Below are 20,372 nucleotides of genomic sequence, written 5' to 3'. Positions count from 1 at the left end.
TTGGAATGTGTAAGGCGTTAAACACCTATGCTACCAAGAAAATTGGTCAAACAAGCTAGGCGCCATGTTTACTGACTGAAACTTCCACCATGACAACTAGTGACGTCTTTACACTCCATCCTTGGCCAATGATTGGCTGCTATCTGGTCCTTCCTCCAGCCACACAGATCTCGTGTCAATTGGTTAACGTTCGTAGGTGTGGCTATCTGTTTTCTGGCTATTCGGTTGGTTAGCTGCGGAGGGGCAGGTCCTTAGTGCTGGCGGCGCGGGAGAAGCAGATTGTGTTGACATTTTGGAATACTGCGGGGTGACAGTATTTATACTGTGGAGGTAAATAGAACGGTGTGGGGTTTGGAGGATATGCAGTAACTATAGTACAAAGATTAGTGTTTATCACTCTAGCTGGTTTGGACACATCCTGAGCATCCTGGGATCGTAGTAAAGAAGCTAGACTGATAAAGTTGTCAATAACCGATAACTATATGATTGAAGCACAGTGTTATATATTTAAAGATACAGACATTGGTTTAGTAACACATATTTCTACCACGGCAGAATCTATAGATATTTGTAACTCTGTTATATGTAGAGGATCAATGCATTTTTTGCTTCCTTGCCTGGCTCTGGTATGGCAGTGATTAACTTGATGCCATATCCCAAGACCTTCTTTCTCTAAACAACAACCGGCATTTATTACCAGAATTAATCCGAGCTTCTCCCATTTCCCGGCTTTGTAGCTCCAAGTATATGACTATTTCTGCTATTACAGACCTGCATAATTTAGCAGTAGGTAGGGGCTAAAAGTAAAACAGGCTAAACTTCAGGCAGCATAGAGGGTTTTAGCACCTCACTTTCTAAGTATAGGTATAGCATTACGTAGAAAAATACAGATACACGTTGACAGACATACAGATACACACACACACACACACACACACTGACAGACTTATAGCTATGCAATCACACTGACAGACTTATAGCTATGCAATCACACTGACAGACATACAGATACACACACACACTGACAGACATAAGGATAAACACACACACACACACACACTGACAGACATAAGGATAAACACACACACACACACTGACAGACATAAGGATAAACACACCCACTGACACACAGATATACACACACACTGACCGACATCTAGCTATGCAATCTTACTGACAGACATATAGATACACACATAATTGATAGACATACAAACACACATGCTGACAGCCATCTTTTTTTAGTCACCCTCCAGTTTCCTACATGTTGTGTGGATTCCCATATGTCCAGGATGACATTGTAATGAGTTAGGGGCTTGCTCTTGCAGTTTGCGACCCCTCTTCGTCTGCCTTCTCCTCTGCTCTGTGCTACTGTCTCTCCCCCGATCTGCACAACCCTCCTCTCTGGCAGACTCCAGTCTCTCTGGGGAGGAAGTGATCGGGCATCACTTCTTTCCATGCTGCCGATAAGCAAGAGACTCGATCCGCTGTTAAAGGGTCTCAACGCCTGACCGGGCCTCTGCTGACACATGCCCCCCGGTTCATGGAAGATGCGATGGGCCCACTTAGTGTGCGGCCCATACTTTGCTTGCCTTCCTAAATACCTTGGTGGGCCACATGAATGCAGGTCTGTGCCATTAGGTACCTAGATGAGGAAACCTGAGACATTGCCTAATGTTGAACTGACAGAATGCAGATCCACCTTACAACGTTGTTGAAAACCAAATTTCAGTTCACATTTTCCTTCCTGTTCCTCCCATTTTCATTTGAGCTCTCTCATTTCCTTTTACACATTTTCTATTTGTTTTGCTATAGATGTTGCCCATTCACCTCTTTCTGCAGTTTGCTGCCTCCATATCCACTTTCAGAGCTTCCACAAATAAACGTTGTTACTCCTATATTCCTCCTCTTACGTGTATTCATTTCAGTGCACCTCTCCAGCACCCTTCTCGTCTTCTCCACTCAATAACCGCACTCCCACTCCCATTCAAATTGCATTTTTTTATTTTCCAGTTTAACACTTCGCAACATGGTTTACCCTAATGTCCGCAGTAGGCCAATTGACCCAATACACAAATGTATTTATTTAACAATTCTTAAATAGCATCCTAATTCAGAACACTTTATATTGATTAAACAATTTAACAATAAGTGAAAATAACCTTGATTTATAATATACTTGGGTATAATACTTAAAGGAAAAATCAAGTTACATTAAAAAACTATTTCAGTAAAGTATTGAACATACAAGGACAACAGGGTTTCATAGAATAAATTATAGAATAATAAAAGTTCCACTGAGCTGTAGTATATATTTTCTTAGCAAAACTGATTTGGTTATGGCTAAGGGAGGATCAGGATGAAAGATGCATAGGATGGGAGAAAGGGATACTTGGAAGGAATCAGATAAGGTGAACTGGCAGGAGCAAACCAGAGGAATTAGTTATTTAGTAGTAGATAATGTTTGGGGAAAGCTGGGGTCTTCAGAAGTTCTCGAAAGAATGAGAGGGAGGTGGCAGACTGGATGTCAGGTGAGTGCTTGTTCCAGTAGCAGAGTCTAGGAGTGAGAATGAGCAAGGTGAAGAAGGATCACATGGGAATTGGGGGATTAGTGTATGGGATGTTGGAGTGGAGTTGTGCAGGGATTTATATAGAAAAGTGAGGCATTGATTAACGTTCGTAGGTTAGCACTCACTGGCAGGCTTGTCACCATAGAGCCATAGAGGACGACATGGGCACTACGAAAGTGGCACAAACAGCCACAAATGCTGCCCTCAGCACACTACAAAAAAGCAATGCTGACATGCTCACTCGTATGGCTAACCTGGAAGACAAGATTAAGGCAAGAAATGTGAGAATCAGGGGTCCCTGAGACCATAACCACTGAAGAACTGCCTCATTTTATTCAACAACTCCTCTCCACATTGATGCCCCCAAAACATGCAAAACAGGTCATAATGGACCATTGTTTATGATTGCCTGTTCAAAAAAGAGATGATGATGATGGAGACATCCCAAAAATGAGAATACCTGGAATTAGGGGATTGTTAAAGCAGAATACCTCCGAGAAGGCAACAGACCAAGTGTTCTCTTCCAACTGGTGTTGCAGAAAAGGGAACATGGGCTGCAGAAATGCTAGATCTAAAGAGATTAATTGTCCAATAAGGCTTTTCTTGAAGGAAGGAAATTCTAAGACAACTGTCACAGGGGCAGAGAAAGGAATCAGTCTGCTTGTTTAAATACAAGCCACAACAGTCTCCAAGCACTGATGTAGCATTGTTTAGTGCCTGGGCCGAAATAGTGGGATTTTGCCATATCTGATAAGCCTAACACATCCCAGGAATCCCGTAAATTGACCTGCAAAATTGGAAGTTGTCCAGGGACCCAAAGGAGAGCGAGAAAGGGTGGAAGAAAAATCGGATCAGCTGAAGGCAAATCCAGAAGTGTGGCAAGCCAAGGTTGCAACCTCCAAAAGCGAGCAACTACAAGATGGGTTCTTTCAGTGAGACTCCATATCTTGGGGCTTCCATGGGACAAAGGATAAAACAAAATCCTTAGCAAGCTACAAAATTTAAAACAACACTATAGGCACCAAAACAAATTTAGATTAATGAAACCGTTTTAGTATATAGATTATGCCCCTGCAGTCTCACTGCTGAATTCTGTGCCATTTAGGACTTAAATCACTATGTTTATAAAGCCCTAGTCATGCGTCCCTGCATGTAACTTACACAGCCTTCCTAAACACTTTGTGTAAAAATCATGGAGGTATGGAAGAAATAATTTTTTTTTATTTGTATTCATTGTAGTGGTGCAATTGATATAGAGAAGCATATTTACGTTTAAAAAACAGATTGTTTCATAAAAGACTATAAAGAAGACAGGAGCAATCCTGTTTTGAGATATTATGAACTAAAAAAACTGCTTTGTTTTTAAGGAATGGATATGAAGCAGCCAGATTCCGATGCCATAACGTTCCCTTTCCCCTACCAGCCGTATCCCATCCAAGAGCAGTTCATGACAGAGCTATATCGTGTTTTAGAGGCTGGTAAAGTTGGCATTTTCGAGAGCCCAACAGGAACGGTGAGGATTAAAAAAAAAAATAAAAAAATTATGCTTTGGGTTATAAAGATTGGAATCTTGCCACATGTGCCCGTAGGCAAGGCTGTCTGTTTTAAATCTAATAACACGTCCTCTACACTAAAGCAATGCTAGAATCTCTGAGTAGGAAAGGGTGGCTTTAGTTCTGCCTATTCCTTGCCTGACAGAGAAAGCATAATATCAGTTACTTCCCATGTTTGCTGCATTCCCTCTCTTTTTTGTCCAAACCCAACACTGGAATACATCATATAGGAGGTGCAGGTTTGGGAAGTATATAATAGCAAGACCCAGGGAAACTTCTGGTTTGTAATGCTATTTTTTGGAAACATTAAAAAGCACTGATAAAATTAAGTACAAATATTACTTTTACAATATAAAATATGCAGTTCACCAGTCCTTTAGCTGCAACACTCGCAAGGTGCTTGATATGCCAGCTCTCTGTTTTACATGGAGTGTCGTCCTCAGGAGTCGGTAGTAAATAACCAGGAACAATACACAATATATCTACTTTGTATTAGTATTTGGAGCTCTGCGAGGTATAAAACCTCTGCATTTCAGGGAGGTATTAGTTAATGATAATGGGGGGCATTATATGTATATTAGGTGCCGTCCACGGTGGAATGTCCAGCTATTTTTGATGAGCATTAACTAATAAAATTACGTTATATATTATTTGATCTATCACAAGACTGCCAAATTCCAGGACAGATTACGCAGAATGTTAAATAAAACGCAGGGATAGCTTGCAACTTCCTTGTAGTCAGCATATGGTCTGAACTGGAAGCACTTTATTTTTTTAAATGTATTTAAACTGCATATATTACCTGTTTGGCTTGCACAGTTTGTTGAGAAAAGGATTTGCAGTGTGAATCGACTAAACTTTTGCATGTCTTTTGAAACAGGGCTTGAAAACCCATGGTTCTATGTTGCTATGGTGACTAGAAACCGCTCTTGGTATACCGGTAATATTGTGTATGCAAGAAAAGAACCCCAGGCATTCTGCTTTTTCTTACAGCACATAGATGTGGATAGTGGAAGTTCCAATGTGTTTCAAAGTTGTCCTTAATCAGCAGAGGTGGCTTTTAGGATCTCCGTGTATGACAGAGGTTACTTATTGAGTGGCTCAGTGTATCTGAACACTTGCTCGCTTGAGATCTGCTCTGTGGAACTAATGAAAATACTGAAAAAATTTAATATTGTTTGCTGTAAGGCACCATATGAATTAAAGAGTACCTAAGCACTATAGCAAATTTGTATCTCAGCCTCTGCCTATTCTGCCCCTTTACTAACAAAGCTTTACTGTTTCATGCCTATGAATTCAAAAGCATCATGTTTAGATTGTTTATTTTAATCTTTACTCTTTAATCTTTTCTGGTCTGATATTTTATAAAACCGTCTATAGCCAACATCCCTTTTGTGAAGAAAGACAATTTCATTGGCACACCACTGGCAGTAAACTTCTTCTTCTTCTTTTTTATTTTTTTTTATTTCCTACAATACTTTTGAGAGTAACTTGGAAGGTTTATTACTACATGTCATTTAGCTTGGCGTCTTTCTCGTAGAACAGTACCTACCCTATGATGTTATTCAAATCTAGAGGCAAAGGCCACTTGAACTTTGAACTAAAGAACTAAAAGGGCCATCGCATGCAGTGACAGCAATCTGAGATGAATATGGATACATTACTATAGAAGCTGCTACCGTTCTACCATACGTTTGCGGTAATGACTTGAAAACCTGTGTATTGTAGTCCAAATGCAGGCTTGACATTAGGTAGAGGAGCACTGAGGCTCAAAGCAATGTCTGGAGCTTGAAGTGCAATTTATGGTTCAGAGACTGTGTGGTGGATGGCTGCAAAAGTATGTGCAACAACAAAAAACACAAGCAGGCAATTGGTTCCTATGTGCAGTGCGTCTCTGAAAATTGTGCCTATTTTACAACTGTGTTATTTTTTAAGGGCAAGTCTCTGAGCCTGATCTGTGGCTCCCTGGCTTGGCTCAGAGACTTTGATGAAAAGAAACGACAACAGGAGGCCGAAGTACTGTGTGCTGCTAATGCTGAGCAGAATGGGGAGCTGGGAACAAACACACAATCCTCTTCTACAGAGCCTGATTGGATTAGCCAGTTTGTACAAAAGAAAGAGGAGATGGACGTGAAAAACAGGATAAAGGTTGGTATGCTTAATGTAAAGGTTTGTTTTATTGAGATATTAGAGACATCTAAAGTGTTTTACATTACTTAATAATCTTTGCGATACTACAATAAATATTTGCATACCATAAATAGTCCTCCTTTTTTTTTTTTTTTTTTTTTTGGAGCCCGAGTGCCCAAACCGCAATGCAACCCAACTTTTTTTTCCTCAAAGTGCCAACATGGCAATTAAACCTGAATACTGAGGTTTAAGTTTAGAAACAACTCATATAGTTGTCCAAACTAATTACCATCTTTTGTTTTGAAAGAAGAACACAACAACAGAGTTCAAGGATACAAACTGTTTGTTTTTTTAATTGAAAAAACATTAATTATTGTAAATGAAAACACACTGGTGTTCTATGGTGCTTCACCTAACTAAGGATCTATTCCCACCTATCCACCTGCAGCTTGCACGCGTCTTACATCTGGTTTTGGTGCACCGTCAAGCTGCACCAAAACTGCATGTAAACTGTACCAAGGATGCGTACAAGGGGATGCCCAACTTGTAATATGATTACATGCCAGACTGAAATTGTATGAGGAAAGCCTTACTTTGGGTCATTTCTCTGCTTCTACAGGTACAATAAATGTCAACCTGAATTAGGATGAGCAAGATAAACAAGGAAATTAAACTTGCTTAACACACTTTAAACAACTCCTAAATTAGTGTCTTGGACACAAACACTGCATTAGTAAAAGTTTGCAGTTCGCATGTATTTGCACAATTAATGTTGTTTTTATTTTTTATTTTTTTTGCTGCTGTATGCATGCTGAACATTTGTCAAACCTTGGTTCATACTCTGTTAATTTGAGAGCAACACATGCAGCTCTCAATTCATATGTTAGTCTGTTTCTGGTATCAGATTTGATCTAATTAAAAGCTGAAAACATCTGCTCACAAGCATAAGATGACCCAAACAATGAAAGAACCACACTTTAGGTGCTTTCATTTACTTAAAATTATTCGGCAGAGAATTCCACACTTTTTAAGGATTCCATTTTCAGAACTACCAACTGTGCTGTCCTTTGTCATCCCTTCACATTCTATCTTCTCAAGTGTGGCACACAGGGCATAACATTTACTTTTCCAGATAGAGCTTTCTTGAAATTCTAATAGCTCCATTTTCAGATTTCCTAAATCTAACCAGTGTAAGCAGGAAATATGTCTCCATTGTCCGGAATTGCAAGAATCTGTTACTACAATTCTCCTTAGCAGCTGCTACAATGCTAGAAAGTTCCTTGTGGATTTCCTGATGGCTTGGAGGATTGTCCGTAAATATTGTAGAATTTTCCAAATTTATTTTTAGATTTGGAAAGTATTTGAGCTGCTCACTTTCAAAGTCTCGTTTAAAAACCTGCAGCTTTCTCTCAAATGTTCTTATATCACAAAACATAATTTCTGTTGTTTTCCCTACACCTTGCAGTTTGTTCTGTACAAAAACAAAAACAAACAAACCACGAGGTTAACTCCTTAAAGGACCACTCTAGGCACCCAGACCACTTCAGCTTAATGAGGTGGTCTGGGTGCCAGGTCCTTCTAGGGTTAACCCATTTTTTCATAAACATAGCAGTTTCAGAGAAACTGCTATGTTTATGAATGGGTTAAACCTTCCCCCTATTTCCTCTAGTGGCTGTCTCATTGACAGCCGCTAGAGGCGCTTGCGTGATTCTCACTGTGAAAATCACAGTGAGAGCACGCAAGCGTCCATAGGAAAGCATTATGAATGCTTTCCTATGTGACCGGCTGAATGCGCGCGCAGCTCTTGCCGCGCGTGCGCATTCACCCGACGGGGAGGAGAAGTGGAGGATCGGAGGAGGAGAGCAGGAGGAGATCTCTCCGCCCAGCGCGGGAAAAAGGTAAGATTTAACCCCTTTTCCCTTTCCAGAGCCGGGCGGGAGGGGGTCCCTGAGGGTGGGGGCACCCTCAGGACACTCTAGTGCCAGGAAAACGAGTATGTTTTCCTGGCACTAGAGTGGTCCTTTATGGACACAGCTTCAGAAGCTTGTCCTACGCTTAATGACACAAGCAATTTTTGCATTTTCTTGCTGTATGCGTTCACCTGCAATTTGCATCTCTCTCGTTTATTGCACCGACACATATTGTATACTGTTTTTTAAAGGACATAAAGGGCTTTAATTTGATGTGATGTTATATATATATATATGTTTCCTATATATATATATATATATATATGTATATATATAAATGCTTATTTATTATAAAAAAAAAAGAGAAATGTTGTGTTTTTTGTAGTTTTTGCAATAATAATGTGTGCCTAATTAGTGCAGGTTAAAGAAAGTAATTAAAAATAAATTTATTTAGTTGTCCTGATTTACAGAATATATAATGTGTCTGGGATTTTAAGTTTTTTTGGGTAGTTACAGGTCACAAAGCACAAGGAGTAAAATAAACTTTTAATGTGGAGCGATTTTAGAATTTGGTATGTTTGTCTTGTAAGCTTAATAGCCATAAAAGAAAACAAAATTGCCACACAAAAGTATATATTTATATAAAGTAGACATCACAGGCTATTGTCCTAAGGTTGTTTTGACACTTTCTAAGTAGCCATTTCACCGCCAACCTCTGCTAAATATTGGAGTAAAATTTAGTTTTTGGGAATTTTTCTGCACACAAACTTATAACAAAGAACTTCTCATGTGTATTTTGTAAAGTTGGTGTGTACTATTCCTGTACAAAGTTTTATTTTGTGTTCAGTTACTTCTGCTGAGTACAACGATACCCCCATTGTATGTCTTTGGCACTATTTCGTGAAGCTACAGTGCCATATAGGACAGTGCTCCCCAACCTTTTTATCGCCGGGACCGGTAATCGTTTGATAATTTTTCCGTGGCCCGCTTGTTTTGATTTAATAAGACAAAAAAAAAAAAACAGTCACATATATTAAAAAAACACACACACACATACATAGTCAGAAAATAACAAACACAGTCACATAAAGACATAGACTCAAAATTGTTGGTTCAGGGTCCCACACATATGCAGACTGAATGTATATAGCATGTTCATGTGAGAGTTAATAAAAATGGGGGCAGTGTTTCTGGGGCAGTGTGTGTAGTGTGTGTATGGGGCGGTGTGTGTATGGGGGCAGTGTTTGTGGGGCGGTGTGTGCAGTGTTTGTGGGGCAGTGTGTGTATGGGGGCAGTGTTTGTGGGGCAGTGTGTGCAGTGTGTGTATGGGGGCAGTGTTTGTGGGGCAATGTGTGTAGTGTGTGCATTGGGGCAGTGTTTGTGGGGCAGTGCGTGTAGTGTGTGCATGGAGGCAGTGTTTGTGGGGCGGTGTGTGCAGTGTGTGTTTGTGGGGCAGTGTGTGTATGGGGGCAGTGTTTGCGGGGCTGTGTGTAGTATGTGCATGGGGGCAGTGTTTGTGGGGCAGTGTGTGTAGTGTGTGTATGGGGCAGTGTTTGTGGGGCAGTATGTGTAGTTTGTGTATGGGGCAGTGTGTGTAGTGTGTGTATGGGGGCAGTTTGTGGGGCAGTGTGTGTAGTGTGTGTATGGGGGCAGTGTTTGCGGGGCTGTGTGTAGTGTGTGCATGGGGGCAGTGTTTGTGGGGCAGTGTGTGTAGTGTGTGTATGGGGGCAGTGTTTGCGGGGCTGTGTGTAGTGTGTGTATGGGGGCAGTGTTTGCGGGGCTGTGTGTAGTGTGTGCATGGGGGCAGTGTTTGTGGGGCAGTGTGTGTAGTGTGTGTATGGGGCAGTATGTGTAGTTTGTGTATGGGGCAGTGTGTGTAGTGTGTGTATGGGGGCAGTTTGTGGGGCAGTGTGTAGTGTGTGTATGGGGGCAGTGTTTGTGGGACAATGTGTGTAGTGTGTGTATGGGGGCAGTGTTTGCGGGGCTGTGTGTAGTGTGTGTATGGGGGCAGTGTTTGTGGGACAATGTGTGTAGTGTGTGCATGGGGGCAGTGTTTGTGGGGCAGTGTGTGTAGTGTGTATGGGGCAGTGTGTGTAGTGTGTGTATGGGGCAGTGTTTGTGGGGCAGTATGTGTAGTTTGTGTATGGGGCAGTGTGTGTATGGGGGCAGTGTTTGTGGGGCAGTGTGTGTAGTGTGTGTATGGGGGCAGTGTGTGTAGTGTGTGTATGGGGGCAGTGATTGTGGGGCAGTGTGTGTAGTGTGTGTATGGGGGCAGTGATTGTGGGGCAGTGTGTGTAGTGTGTGTATGGGGGCAGTGATTGTGGGGCAATGTGTGTAGTGTGTGCATGGGGGCAGTGTGTGTATGGGGGCAGTGTGTGTAGTGTGTGTATGGGGGCAGTGATTGTGGGGCAATGTGTGTAGTGTGTGCATGGGGGCAGTGTTTGTGGGGCAGTGTGTGTATGGGGGCAGTGTGTGTAGTGTGTGTATGGGGGCAGTGATTGTGGGGCAATGTGTGTAGTGTGTGCATGGGGGCAGTGTTTGTGGGGCAGTGTGTGTAGTGTGTGTATGGGGGCAGTGATTGTGGGGCAATGTGTGTAGTGTGTGCATGGGGGCAGTGTTTGTGGGGCAGTGTGTGTAGTGTGTGTATGGGGGCAGTGATTGTGGGGCAATGTGTGTAGTGTATGGGGGGTAAGGAGGGTAGGGTGGCTTTTTCTTTTTTTTTATTTTCTTAAAATTAATATATCCATGTCCCCCCTCCCTTCTTACCTTTACTGGGAGGAGGGGGGACATTTCTTAGTCCCTGGTGGTCCGGTGGGTAATCCCTGGTGGTCCCAGCGGTGGTGTGATGAACTTTAGCCCAGTTCCAGGGCTAGAGTTCACTCTCGCGAGATTTGGAGCGTTGCCGTGGTTACCGCGGCAACGCTCTAAATCTCGCGAGAGCAGGACCCGGAGGAGCTGCAGGTAAGAGCTCCCGGGTCCTCTCTCACTCCCTCCCCTGCCGGCTGTCAGCACAGTGCCTGCGGACCGGGGAGGGAGATCTCTGATCTCCCCTCCGGTCCGCAGGCACATTGCAGGGCTGGCACTTGGGCAATGCCAGCCCTGCATTAGCCGGCAGGGGAGAATCTCGGGGGGGGGGGGGGGGATCCGGGCGGCCCGGTACCGTTTGATCCACGGACCGGTACCGGTCTGCGGCCCGGGGGTTGGGGAACACTGATATAGGAGACCTGTCCGTTTCAACATTTACAGTAGAATTTTGAGAGGCGGATTTAATGGGGTTATGCTTCAATTTGGGGTATTATAGCAGTTTGACTGTTCAAAAAAAACCCACAAAGGCCTACCATTTATAAAAGTAGACACTCCAGTGTATCTCATATGGTGCATATTGTGCCTTAACATGCCCCCGTTTTTTCACCAATATATGCCAAAGTATGTGGTAAAAAATTATTTTGGGCATTTTTGCTAGGCATTTTGTACATTTCATATGTGCCACTAAGTTCAAACCCCCCAAATTATGCTCAGCTAAGTCTTATGAGTAAAACAATATGCCCAATGTATGACCTAGACACTATTTTGTGAAGTTACACTGCTGTAAAAGAGACGTAACAAGTTAAGGTTTTTAAGTGTGAATTTTCATGAAGGGTTTTGATGCGTCCGTGTCCCACTTTGGAGCACTTGAGCAGGCTACATATTACAACTACACCATAAAGGCATACAATTTCTTAAAGAACACATCCCAGGGTATTTCAAAAGGCATATTTTGAACCTTGGCATGGGATAATTTTTCTGCTAGCTTGTACCAAGTGTAATGGTAATAAGCGTTTTTTTGCCTTTTTGACACACAAAGTAAATTTGCACAGTATATTTTGCAAATCGTATGTGTGCTACGACTGTATAATACTTCATATGTTGCTCAGCTATGTCGGCTGAGTACAGCAATACCCCTGTATGTACCTTTGCCAGGTATATGTGGACATTGAAGGGGCACATTTGAGACACAGCCATTCCAGTTTTTTTCCAAACTTTGAATTTTTACACTGTGTCCATGTCCCATTTTAGAGTATTTTACAAGGCTATATAATCCAATTACACCATAAAGGCATACCATTTCTTAAAGTAGACATCCCAGGGTAATTCAAAAGGCATATTTTGAACCTTAGCGTGGGATCATTTTTCCGCTAGCTTGTACCAAGTGTAGTGGTAATGAGCCTTTTTTTTTTTTTTTTTTTTAAATTCTTTATTTTTGTAGTGCAAAAAGATATGACAACGCTTATGTGGTACCCCAACGGCATTCCACATGCGTTTCAACGACAGTTATAACAGTGGGGTACACGGAATACTTGCACCTTTTTATATTATTATGCGAGGTCAGTTCTATTGTGAGTAGTTTATATGGAGATTGAGTACGTGAGATAAGCACTAGTTAATTAAGGTCATGCATATAGATTAAACAATCAGTAGTTCCCTCAGACATGTATAAGATTGTAACTGAGCAGGTTTACAAGTAATATGGGAATAAACAGGGTTAACTTTTCGTGTATTTGGTATAAACAAAGCATTATGTTGCATGTCTAGTTTTCTGTGACAGTAGAATGATCGTGGGTCTTACTTGTGTAGGACCTGCTGGGCTAGTGATAGATATGGTATGCTGTACCTACATAGGCTGCAGGGCTCTGAAGAACAAGAAACAGTGCTATGTCATGCTGGTAAATAAAGTAGCATCGCTTTGTACTCTAACAGTGCATATGAGCTTAACCCCTTAAGGACACATGACATGTCTGACACGTCATGATTCCATTTTATTCCAGAAGTTTGGTCCTTAAGGGGTTAAATGGTAATCTATTAGGTTGTGTTTTCGTTTTAGGTAAATTTACGTCAGATTATACTAGTCGATTAGGAGCTGGAGTCCACCACATTGAATATGGTCTGCAATGTCCTCTGTGCCAGCAGCATCGCCGCGGTATGCCATCAGGCATTGCAGGTCTTCGCCTTTCGTCACCCAATACCCAGTCTGTGGCGAGGTCGCTGGCCATGCAGCCGCTCGGTCTCTCGCTTTGTGGCTTTGGTCGCAGGGAGCTGGGTCATGCTGTGTCGAGCGCAGGGAAGCTTGCTTGGTGAGGCCTTTGTTGGTGCCGCATGTAGGGAGGGCTCACTTTTGTGTGGTCGCCGGCTGGTACCTGTGTCTCGGAAACATCGTGTTGTTTCCCGCTTTATGGACTGCCGGTATCTGCGCTGCCGGACTGCCGCTTTTGAATCTCTTGGTGTGTGCTCGTAGTGACTGCGTCTTTTCGCCGGTCGGATCCACGAGGCCACCAGGATTTCTGCACAGCAGTAAGTAGCTCCTTTGTCGTGCAGTATTCCCCAGAAACTTTTACAGAGCCAGTCGAAAGTCTCCCGCGTTGGTGGGGACGGCTTGTTCTGGGCGCTCTGCTCTCGATTTCCGTTGTGGGCGGCCATCTTGGTAGTGCTGCTTAGGCCCGTTGCCCCTGGCTGTCGTGTGGCCAGTGTGTCCGCCGTCCGCCCCGGCCGGTGCGTCCAGCGGGGACCGGGATATCCCCCACCGGTCCAGGGAGGGGGGGTAGGCTGAAGTTGGGTCTCTGGAGGGCCTCGGTGCCAAGGAGAGCGGCCGCCTCTCCCCTGCCCCTGTAGGCCGCGTCTGGATTTTCGTGCTCTCAGCTCCAACGGGTCTCAGGGTAGTGTCTGTCGAGTCAGCGGGGCACCCCCGACGTGGGTGATGCACCCGTGTGGAACTTTGGGCCATATTGCCCCCGCTTTTTGCCCCGTTTTTGCCTGCTTGGCCGGAGCTCGTGGCAGACACGTCTGCTCTGTTCGACGTCCAGGCTCCACCCCGGTAATGAGCATTTTTAAATGTATTTTTTTACTTTGTAAAACCCGTTTTTAAACTTTTTTTTTACTTATTAAATGTTTTACACTATCTTAACTTTTGTGCACTTTTTAAAAAAAAATTTCTATATGTTTTCTTTTACCGTTAACACCTAACTAGCAGTAAGCAGCACTAACCGTAAATTCCCCATTTTCCCATAACTCCCACCCACCCCAGCTAGAAAAATTCTATAATTATAAAATATTGAAATTAATTAATTAAATAAATTGAACCCCTGAGGGTTAAAAAAAATAAAATAAAAGTTAATCCTCGGGGGTAAAAAAAAATTCGATCACAGTATAATACTGTGATCTGTATTTTGATCACTGTAGGCAGTGATCAACTGGTAGGGAAGGGGTTAATTTTTATTTAGACTGGGTAAAGGGGGGTGGTATTTTTTTTTATATACTTAAATGTTACAAAAACATTTTTAAAATTTTTTTTTTACCTTTTTAAAGCTTATTTTAAAACGTTTTTAACGTTAACCCCTAGTTACCCTAACACCAAATTCCCCACTATCGTCCACCCATCCCAGCTTGCTAAATATATAATTTTTAAATATTTAAATGAATTAATAAAATAAATTTAACCCCCGAGGGTTAAAAAAAAAATAAAATAATTAGCCCTCAGGGGTTAAAAAAAATAATCAGATGACATTAACCCCTTAAGGATCAAACATCTGGAATAAAAGGGAATCATGACATGTCACACATGTCATGTGTCCTTAAGGGGTTAAAATGTATACCCTGCCAATTGATCACTGTAGTCAGTGATCAATTGGCAGGGAAGGGGTTAATTTTATTAAAGCAGGGGAAAGGGGGGGGTGGGATTTAACTTAAATTTTTTTTTTTTTTTTACACAGGGAGAAGATCAGCAGCACTGATCCGTCTCCCTGCACTTCACACAGAACCCGGAATTGCAGGGAGGCGGAAGGCAAGTACATTGAGCACATGTGCTCGCTTTGACATGCTGTCAGAGCGAGCACCGGTGCTGGGGCAGCCCGATTGGGTGCTCCCGGTCTGCCTCTAATACAGAGGCAGACTGGAGCACCGTTAACCCCGCGATCGCGGCGATCTGGGGTTAACTTTCGTAAATTACGGAAATTTTCCGTCAACGGTCCTTAACTGAAGGACAAGGTTGACGGAAAATTTCCGTCCGCGGGCGGGAAGGGGTTAAGCCAGGCTGTATCGGTGAGCTGGGGATATTCTTGCCCCTTTTCATTCATAAACAGCCTAATTTCATCCAAGCAAGTCACAAATCTCTCCAGTACACGTCCTCTGCTCAGCCACTGGACATTGTTGTACATAAGTAAAGTATTATACTGTGCCTGTACCTCATCAAGAAGTGCTTGAAACTGTTGAAAATGAAGAGCATGAGCTATGATGTAATTCACCATTTTTGTGACATCTTTGAGGATATCTTGCAAGTTTTTTCTGCTGTCCTTGGCACAAATAGCTTCTTGGTGTATAATACAATGAAGCTGAATGACTGACTGGATGTTTTGCTTCTTTAACAAAGAACTGTATGAAACCAGATGTTGCCCCCACCATGCAAGGTGCTCCGTCACTAGTAATTGAAACCGCTTTTTCTGGTCTTATTTCTTGTGCCAAAAAAGCCTCCATCACAGCATTGTGGTTATCTATTCCTTGTGTTCTTCTAGACAAGGACAACAGTTTCAACAGCTCTTCTCTCATGATGTCACCAACAGCATAACGCAAAATTACTGCTAGCCTTGCATGATTATTTATATCTGTGATTTTATCCAAGCACATGGAGTAACAGGCTGCCTTTTGTAAGTCAGTGGAGAGCTGCTGACTAACATCGCTTCCCATGTGCAGAACTTAATCTTTAACAGTATTTCTGTTAACGGGCATCTCAGAGATGCGTTGCATAATTTTATCCTTGTTTGGGAAATCATGAAAAAGGGAACCACTCCCAGAGCCAACATGACCATTTTGTTAAAATCTCCACCATGTTTTATTATGCAAAGTGAAATTTGAAAGCTGGCAACTGTCAGATGATTTGATTTAGAAACATAGTTGGAAAAACTTCGATACTGGGAGTGATATTTCCTCAATTTCTCCTTAAAGGACCACTCTAGGCACCCAGACCACTTCAGCTTAACCCCTTAAGGACCAAGCTTCTGGAATAAAAGGGAATCATGACGTGTCACACACGTCATGTGTCCTTAAGGGGTTAATGAAGTGGTCTGGGTGCCAGGTCCTTCTAGGGTTAACCCATTTTTTCATAAACATAGCAGTTTCAGAGAAACTGCTATGTTTATAAATGGGTTAAGCCTTCCCCCTATGTCCTCTAGTGGCTGTCTCATTGACAGCCGCTAGAGGCGCTTGCGTGCTTCTCACTGTGATTTTCACAGTGAGAGCACGCCAGCGTCCATAGGAAAGCATTATGAATGCTTTCCTATGTGACCGGCTGAATGCGCGCGCAGCTCTTGCCGCGCGTGCGCATTCAGCCGACGGGGAGGAGAAGAGGCGGATCGGAGGAGGAGAGCAGGAGGAGATCTCTCCGCCCAGCGCTGGAAAAAGGTAAGATTTAACCCCTTTCCCCTTTCCAGAGCCGGGCGGGAGGGGGTCCCTGAGGGTGGGGGCACCCTCAGGGCACTCTAGTGCCAGGAAAACGAGTATGCTTTCCTGGCACTAGAGTGGTCCTTTAAGAAACTCTTTACTTTCAGATTCTCCAAGTTTGGCAACACTTTTGTGGTTGGTGTCACAGGGACGTCTAACACTTGATGTGCGGGACACAACACTTTCAGCACACAGAATACATAACGCTTTTCCATTGTGTTCAATCGCTCCAAATGATTCTGTCCAAGCCTCTTGGAATGATCTTCCACTACCGGTTTTAAGTTTTTGCTTTTTTTGCTGTACTTATTTTTTTGTGTTTGTGACGTGAGGTCTATAAAAACACAATATTTATTTAAAAAAAAGACTGTAAGGGTACATATTGCTCACCAGCACAAAGAAACCATACACATCACTTATTAAAACACTATGAATGTAAAGGGTGGAAAGGGTACTTGTCATTTATTACCACACTGCAAGGTTTGACAATCGTAGTGTGCTGGTGAGTGACATGTACCCTCACAATGTGGTAATAAGTGATACGTCTCTTTGTGTATGACGGAGTTAGATGCAGAGAGAGGGCACCGGAAGCTTCATTTTGGCGGCTGGTACAGGTTAGGACTTTTTTTTTTTTTTTTTCTGGTCTGTTTCTTATGTGATCTTGTCACTAAGGCTGCAAAAATTGACATGTGACAGTGGCTGTTTAATTACAGCAGACAAAGGTAGCTTGTATTAAGGCCTTTTAAATCATTCTTTTTTTTTTAAATAAAAATGTTTAATCTGGGTTGGGTACATACCAGATTCAACCTCTGCAAAAAAAGTGTCCCAAGTCTTTTAAGGCATGGGAGCAATTTAGATTAAATGCTGCAAAAAAATAAATCAAATAATCAAAACAATCAGCTAATTGATTATGAAAATAATCATTAGTTGCAGCACTGTATCTCTGTCCCACTTTCACTGGCACATGCTACTAACGTAGGCAGTCCAAAATCTACAGAAAATAGTCCAAAATTGGTTGCACAGTGGTCAGCCCCCATAAGAATAAAAACATTAGTAATACAGTTGTCAGCTTTCAACCGAATAACATTGGTGGCACGGCAGTCAGCCCCCATCAAAATAACATTGGTGGCACAGTAGTCAGCCCCCATGAGAATCACTGAATAAAAATGATAAATGGTTTAATGGGGGGTTGATCTACTAAGCGTAGCTCAAAACAGGTATGGAAGTTACCATACAAAAAACTTCCTAAGCAGAAAAACCATAAAAGAACACAATAAATGCTAAAAACAATTGAGAGTGAAATACCTGGAGCTAGAATTGAAATACAATAACAAGGGGGGTGACTGAAGAGAGTAAAATAATCTAGGAGAGAGAATCATATAGTAAAACAGCTAAATATATTAGATGTAATTTCCTGTCTCTTGGCGGCATCAGCGGAGGGCTGAGAGGAAACAGTGCTGGAACAGCACGTAAGTCAGTGCTCCCTCGCAGCCCATCCCACCCACCAACAATATGAAACCAGACTAAGTGCCTGATGTTTTGGTCAGGCAGGTGCCTACTTTGCATTGCCGCCGGGGGGCCTAAGGCTGTAGACTGGCGCCAGCCGCGCCTCCCCAGTGACCTATGGCTGTGTGCCCACAGAGAAGGCTCTGCGTGCCAGCTGTGGCACGCGTACCATAGGTTCGCCAATGCTGGTCTAGGGCAAGCATGTCAAACTCAAAGGCAAACACGGGCCAAATAAACAAGGTTTACGTTTACGTGGGCCACAAAAAAACTAAAAATTCAGTTTTTATAAACAGAGGATTATTTTGAAAAGTACAATATAAAATAAGTTGCCTAACTGACACTGGACATCCTCATGCTCATAGGGCTTCAAAATAAACAAAAGAGTGGACTAATTTCAAGGAGACACGCATTTGCATATAACCAATGTTTAAGTTCAACTACCTTGACATGTTAAGAAAAGTTTGGTAATGGGACTGAAATTGTGAATGTATGCAGTTGCACAGCTGTAAAAACAAATTACATTATCTTGTTGATTTTTAAGTCCTATGAGTGTGTTCTTCACTTTGGCTGAGATCATTAAACTTGATGATTTTCGCCAATCCAATGCTTTCCCATAGAAAACCATTGGGAGGCTATTGTATATGTGGGGCAAAAAGCTGCGCAGCCAGTCATCATCTTCGTTGGGAGTGTTAAGTGCCTTTCATGCAGACCCAATCTAATACACAGCCCCCATCTCCCCATTCTAATACACTGCCACAAACCAAATACATTTACCCCAAATCCAATACACTGCAGACCCATATCTAATACACTGCTCTCTTCCTCCACTCATATACACTGCCCCTCCACCCAATCCAGTACACTGCCCCTCTATCTAATACACTGCCCTCCCTCCACTCTAATAAAACGACCCTTAATCTAATACACTGTCCCCTCCCACCACTCTAATTTAATACGGTGACCCCTGTCCCTCCCCTAATTTAATACACTGCCCCCCCCCCAATTTAGCACATTGCTTTTTTCCCTCCATTATTATTGTTATGAAGAAGGTACTTGTCCTAATTCCAATGCTGCAAATAGTTTTTTTTTTTATTTTTACCCACTAGGGGTAGCTCTTCTCTCTTTCTTCATTGTGTATTCTAGCTAGCTAAATTCAATTCTGTGGTAATCTATCTTTTACAAACAGCATGTTTCATTAAATACATTTGCTGTGTATTGAGGCATCATTTCCCTAAGAGAATTGTGCTTTTCTTTTTGAGTGGATATGAATTTAAGTAAAGAAATATGAAAGTCTTCCATACCACACAAGGTTCAAAAACTCATAAATTCCAAGCACTGTTTACTGTGAAAATAGCAATGCATTTGTTTCTGATAGGATTATTGCTCCTTAAGCTTTGCTATGGGATCCAATGGGGATATGGAAAACTGGTGAAGGGTCACTTGAATGCAGTGTTTATTTTGGCAACACATTTTAATTTAGTTTTAGTCTTGGCCTTTTGACTAATATCCATTTTAGTTTCAGTCGACTAAATCTCAAAACTTTTAGACGACTAAAATTTGACTAAAATGTTAGTCGACAAAATTAAAACTGCTTGAATAGAAAATTATATGCAATGATACCCTAAGGCAGTTTTTGATCACTATGCGTCCTCCAAAAATGTCTACACAACCTTGTGTCTCGCGCTATGTGACATAAACACTTATGAAATGGGTTTCAAGAGGCATGGTGTGCAGTATGTCCCCCCTCCACACACACATTATTAATGTGTCATATAGATAACTATGTGGCCAAACACTTATGGGGATGTGGGTCTGACACGGAAGAGAGGTATGCTCGCTAAAATCAGGGTCATGCTAAATCTCCCCCAGCTGCTCTCAGTATGCAGGCCCATCTGACAATGCCTCCTCCTTCCAGGCAGGTTTCGAACCCTTTCTATGCCAAGCTTCTCCCAGGCAGATATTGCACCTCTGCCGGTGTCTCCTTCCCCGTGCAGGCATCAAATCCTCTTCCAGTGGCTCCTTCTCCCAGGCAGATATTGTGCCTCCTTCCCCAGGCAGGTATCGACAAGTAATGGAGCATAGAAAAAAGGTCTTAAATGAGGGCAGACCTCTCTCAGACCAGCTATAGGCTACTTGAATCAGTATGGCCTAATATAAATCCTTGTTCATGGTTTTATGGGATTTTATTTTAGCTGGAGTTTGGGGACTCAGCTATTTATGATTGTTACATTAAACAAACT

General features: G+C 42.4%; 1 protein-coding gene across 2 annotated transcripts in view; it reads left to right on the top strand.

Moving 5' to 3' along the window:
* Nucleotides 1-244: 244 nt before the first annotated feature.
* Nucleotides 245-20,372, top strand: part of DDX11 (DEAD/H-box helicase 11) — a 100,356-nt gene continuing 80,228 nt past the window's right edge. For both annotated transcript variants that reach the window (XM_063447744.1, XM_063447743.1), the window contains exons 1-3: nucleotides 245-330; nucleotides 3,938-4,083; nucleotides 6,059-6,271. In XM_063447744.1, coding sequence (XP_063303814.1) covers nucleotides 3,940-4,083; nucleotides 6,059-6,271 — 357 coding nt within the window. In that variant the 5' untranslated portion in view covers nucleotides 245-330; nucleotides 3,938-3,939. The remainder of the gene's footprint in view (nucleotides 331-3,937; nucleotides 4,084-6,058; nucleotides 6,272-20,372) is intronic.

Source organism: Pelobates fuscus, chromosome 3 (assembly GCF_036172605.1).
Source record: "Pelobates fuscus isolate aPelFus1 chromosome 3, aPelFus1.pri, whole genome shotgun sequence".
NCBI classification, from domain to species: Eukaryota; Metazoa; Chordata; class Amphibia; order Anura; family Pelobatidae; genus Pelobates; species Pelobates fuscus.
This window is presented reverse-complemented; position numbering and strand designations above follow the sequence as displayed.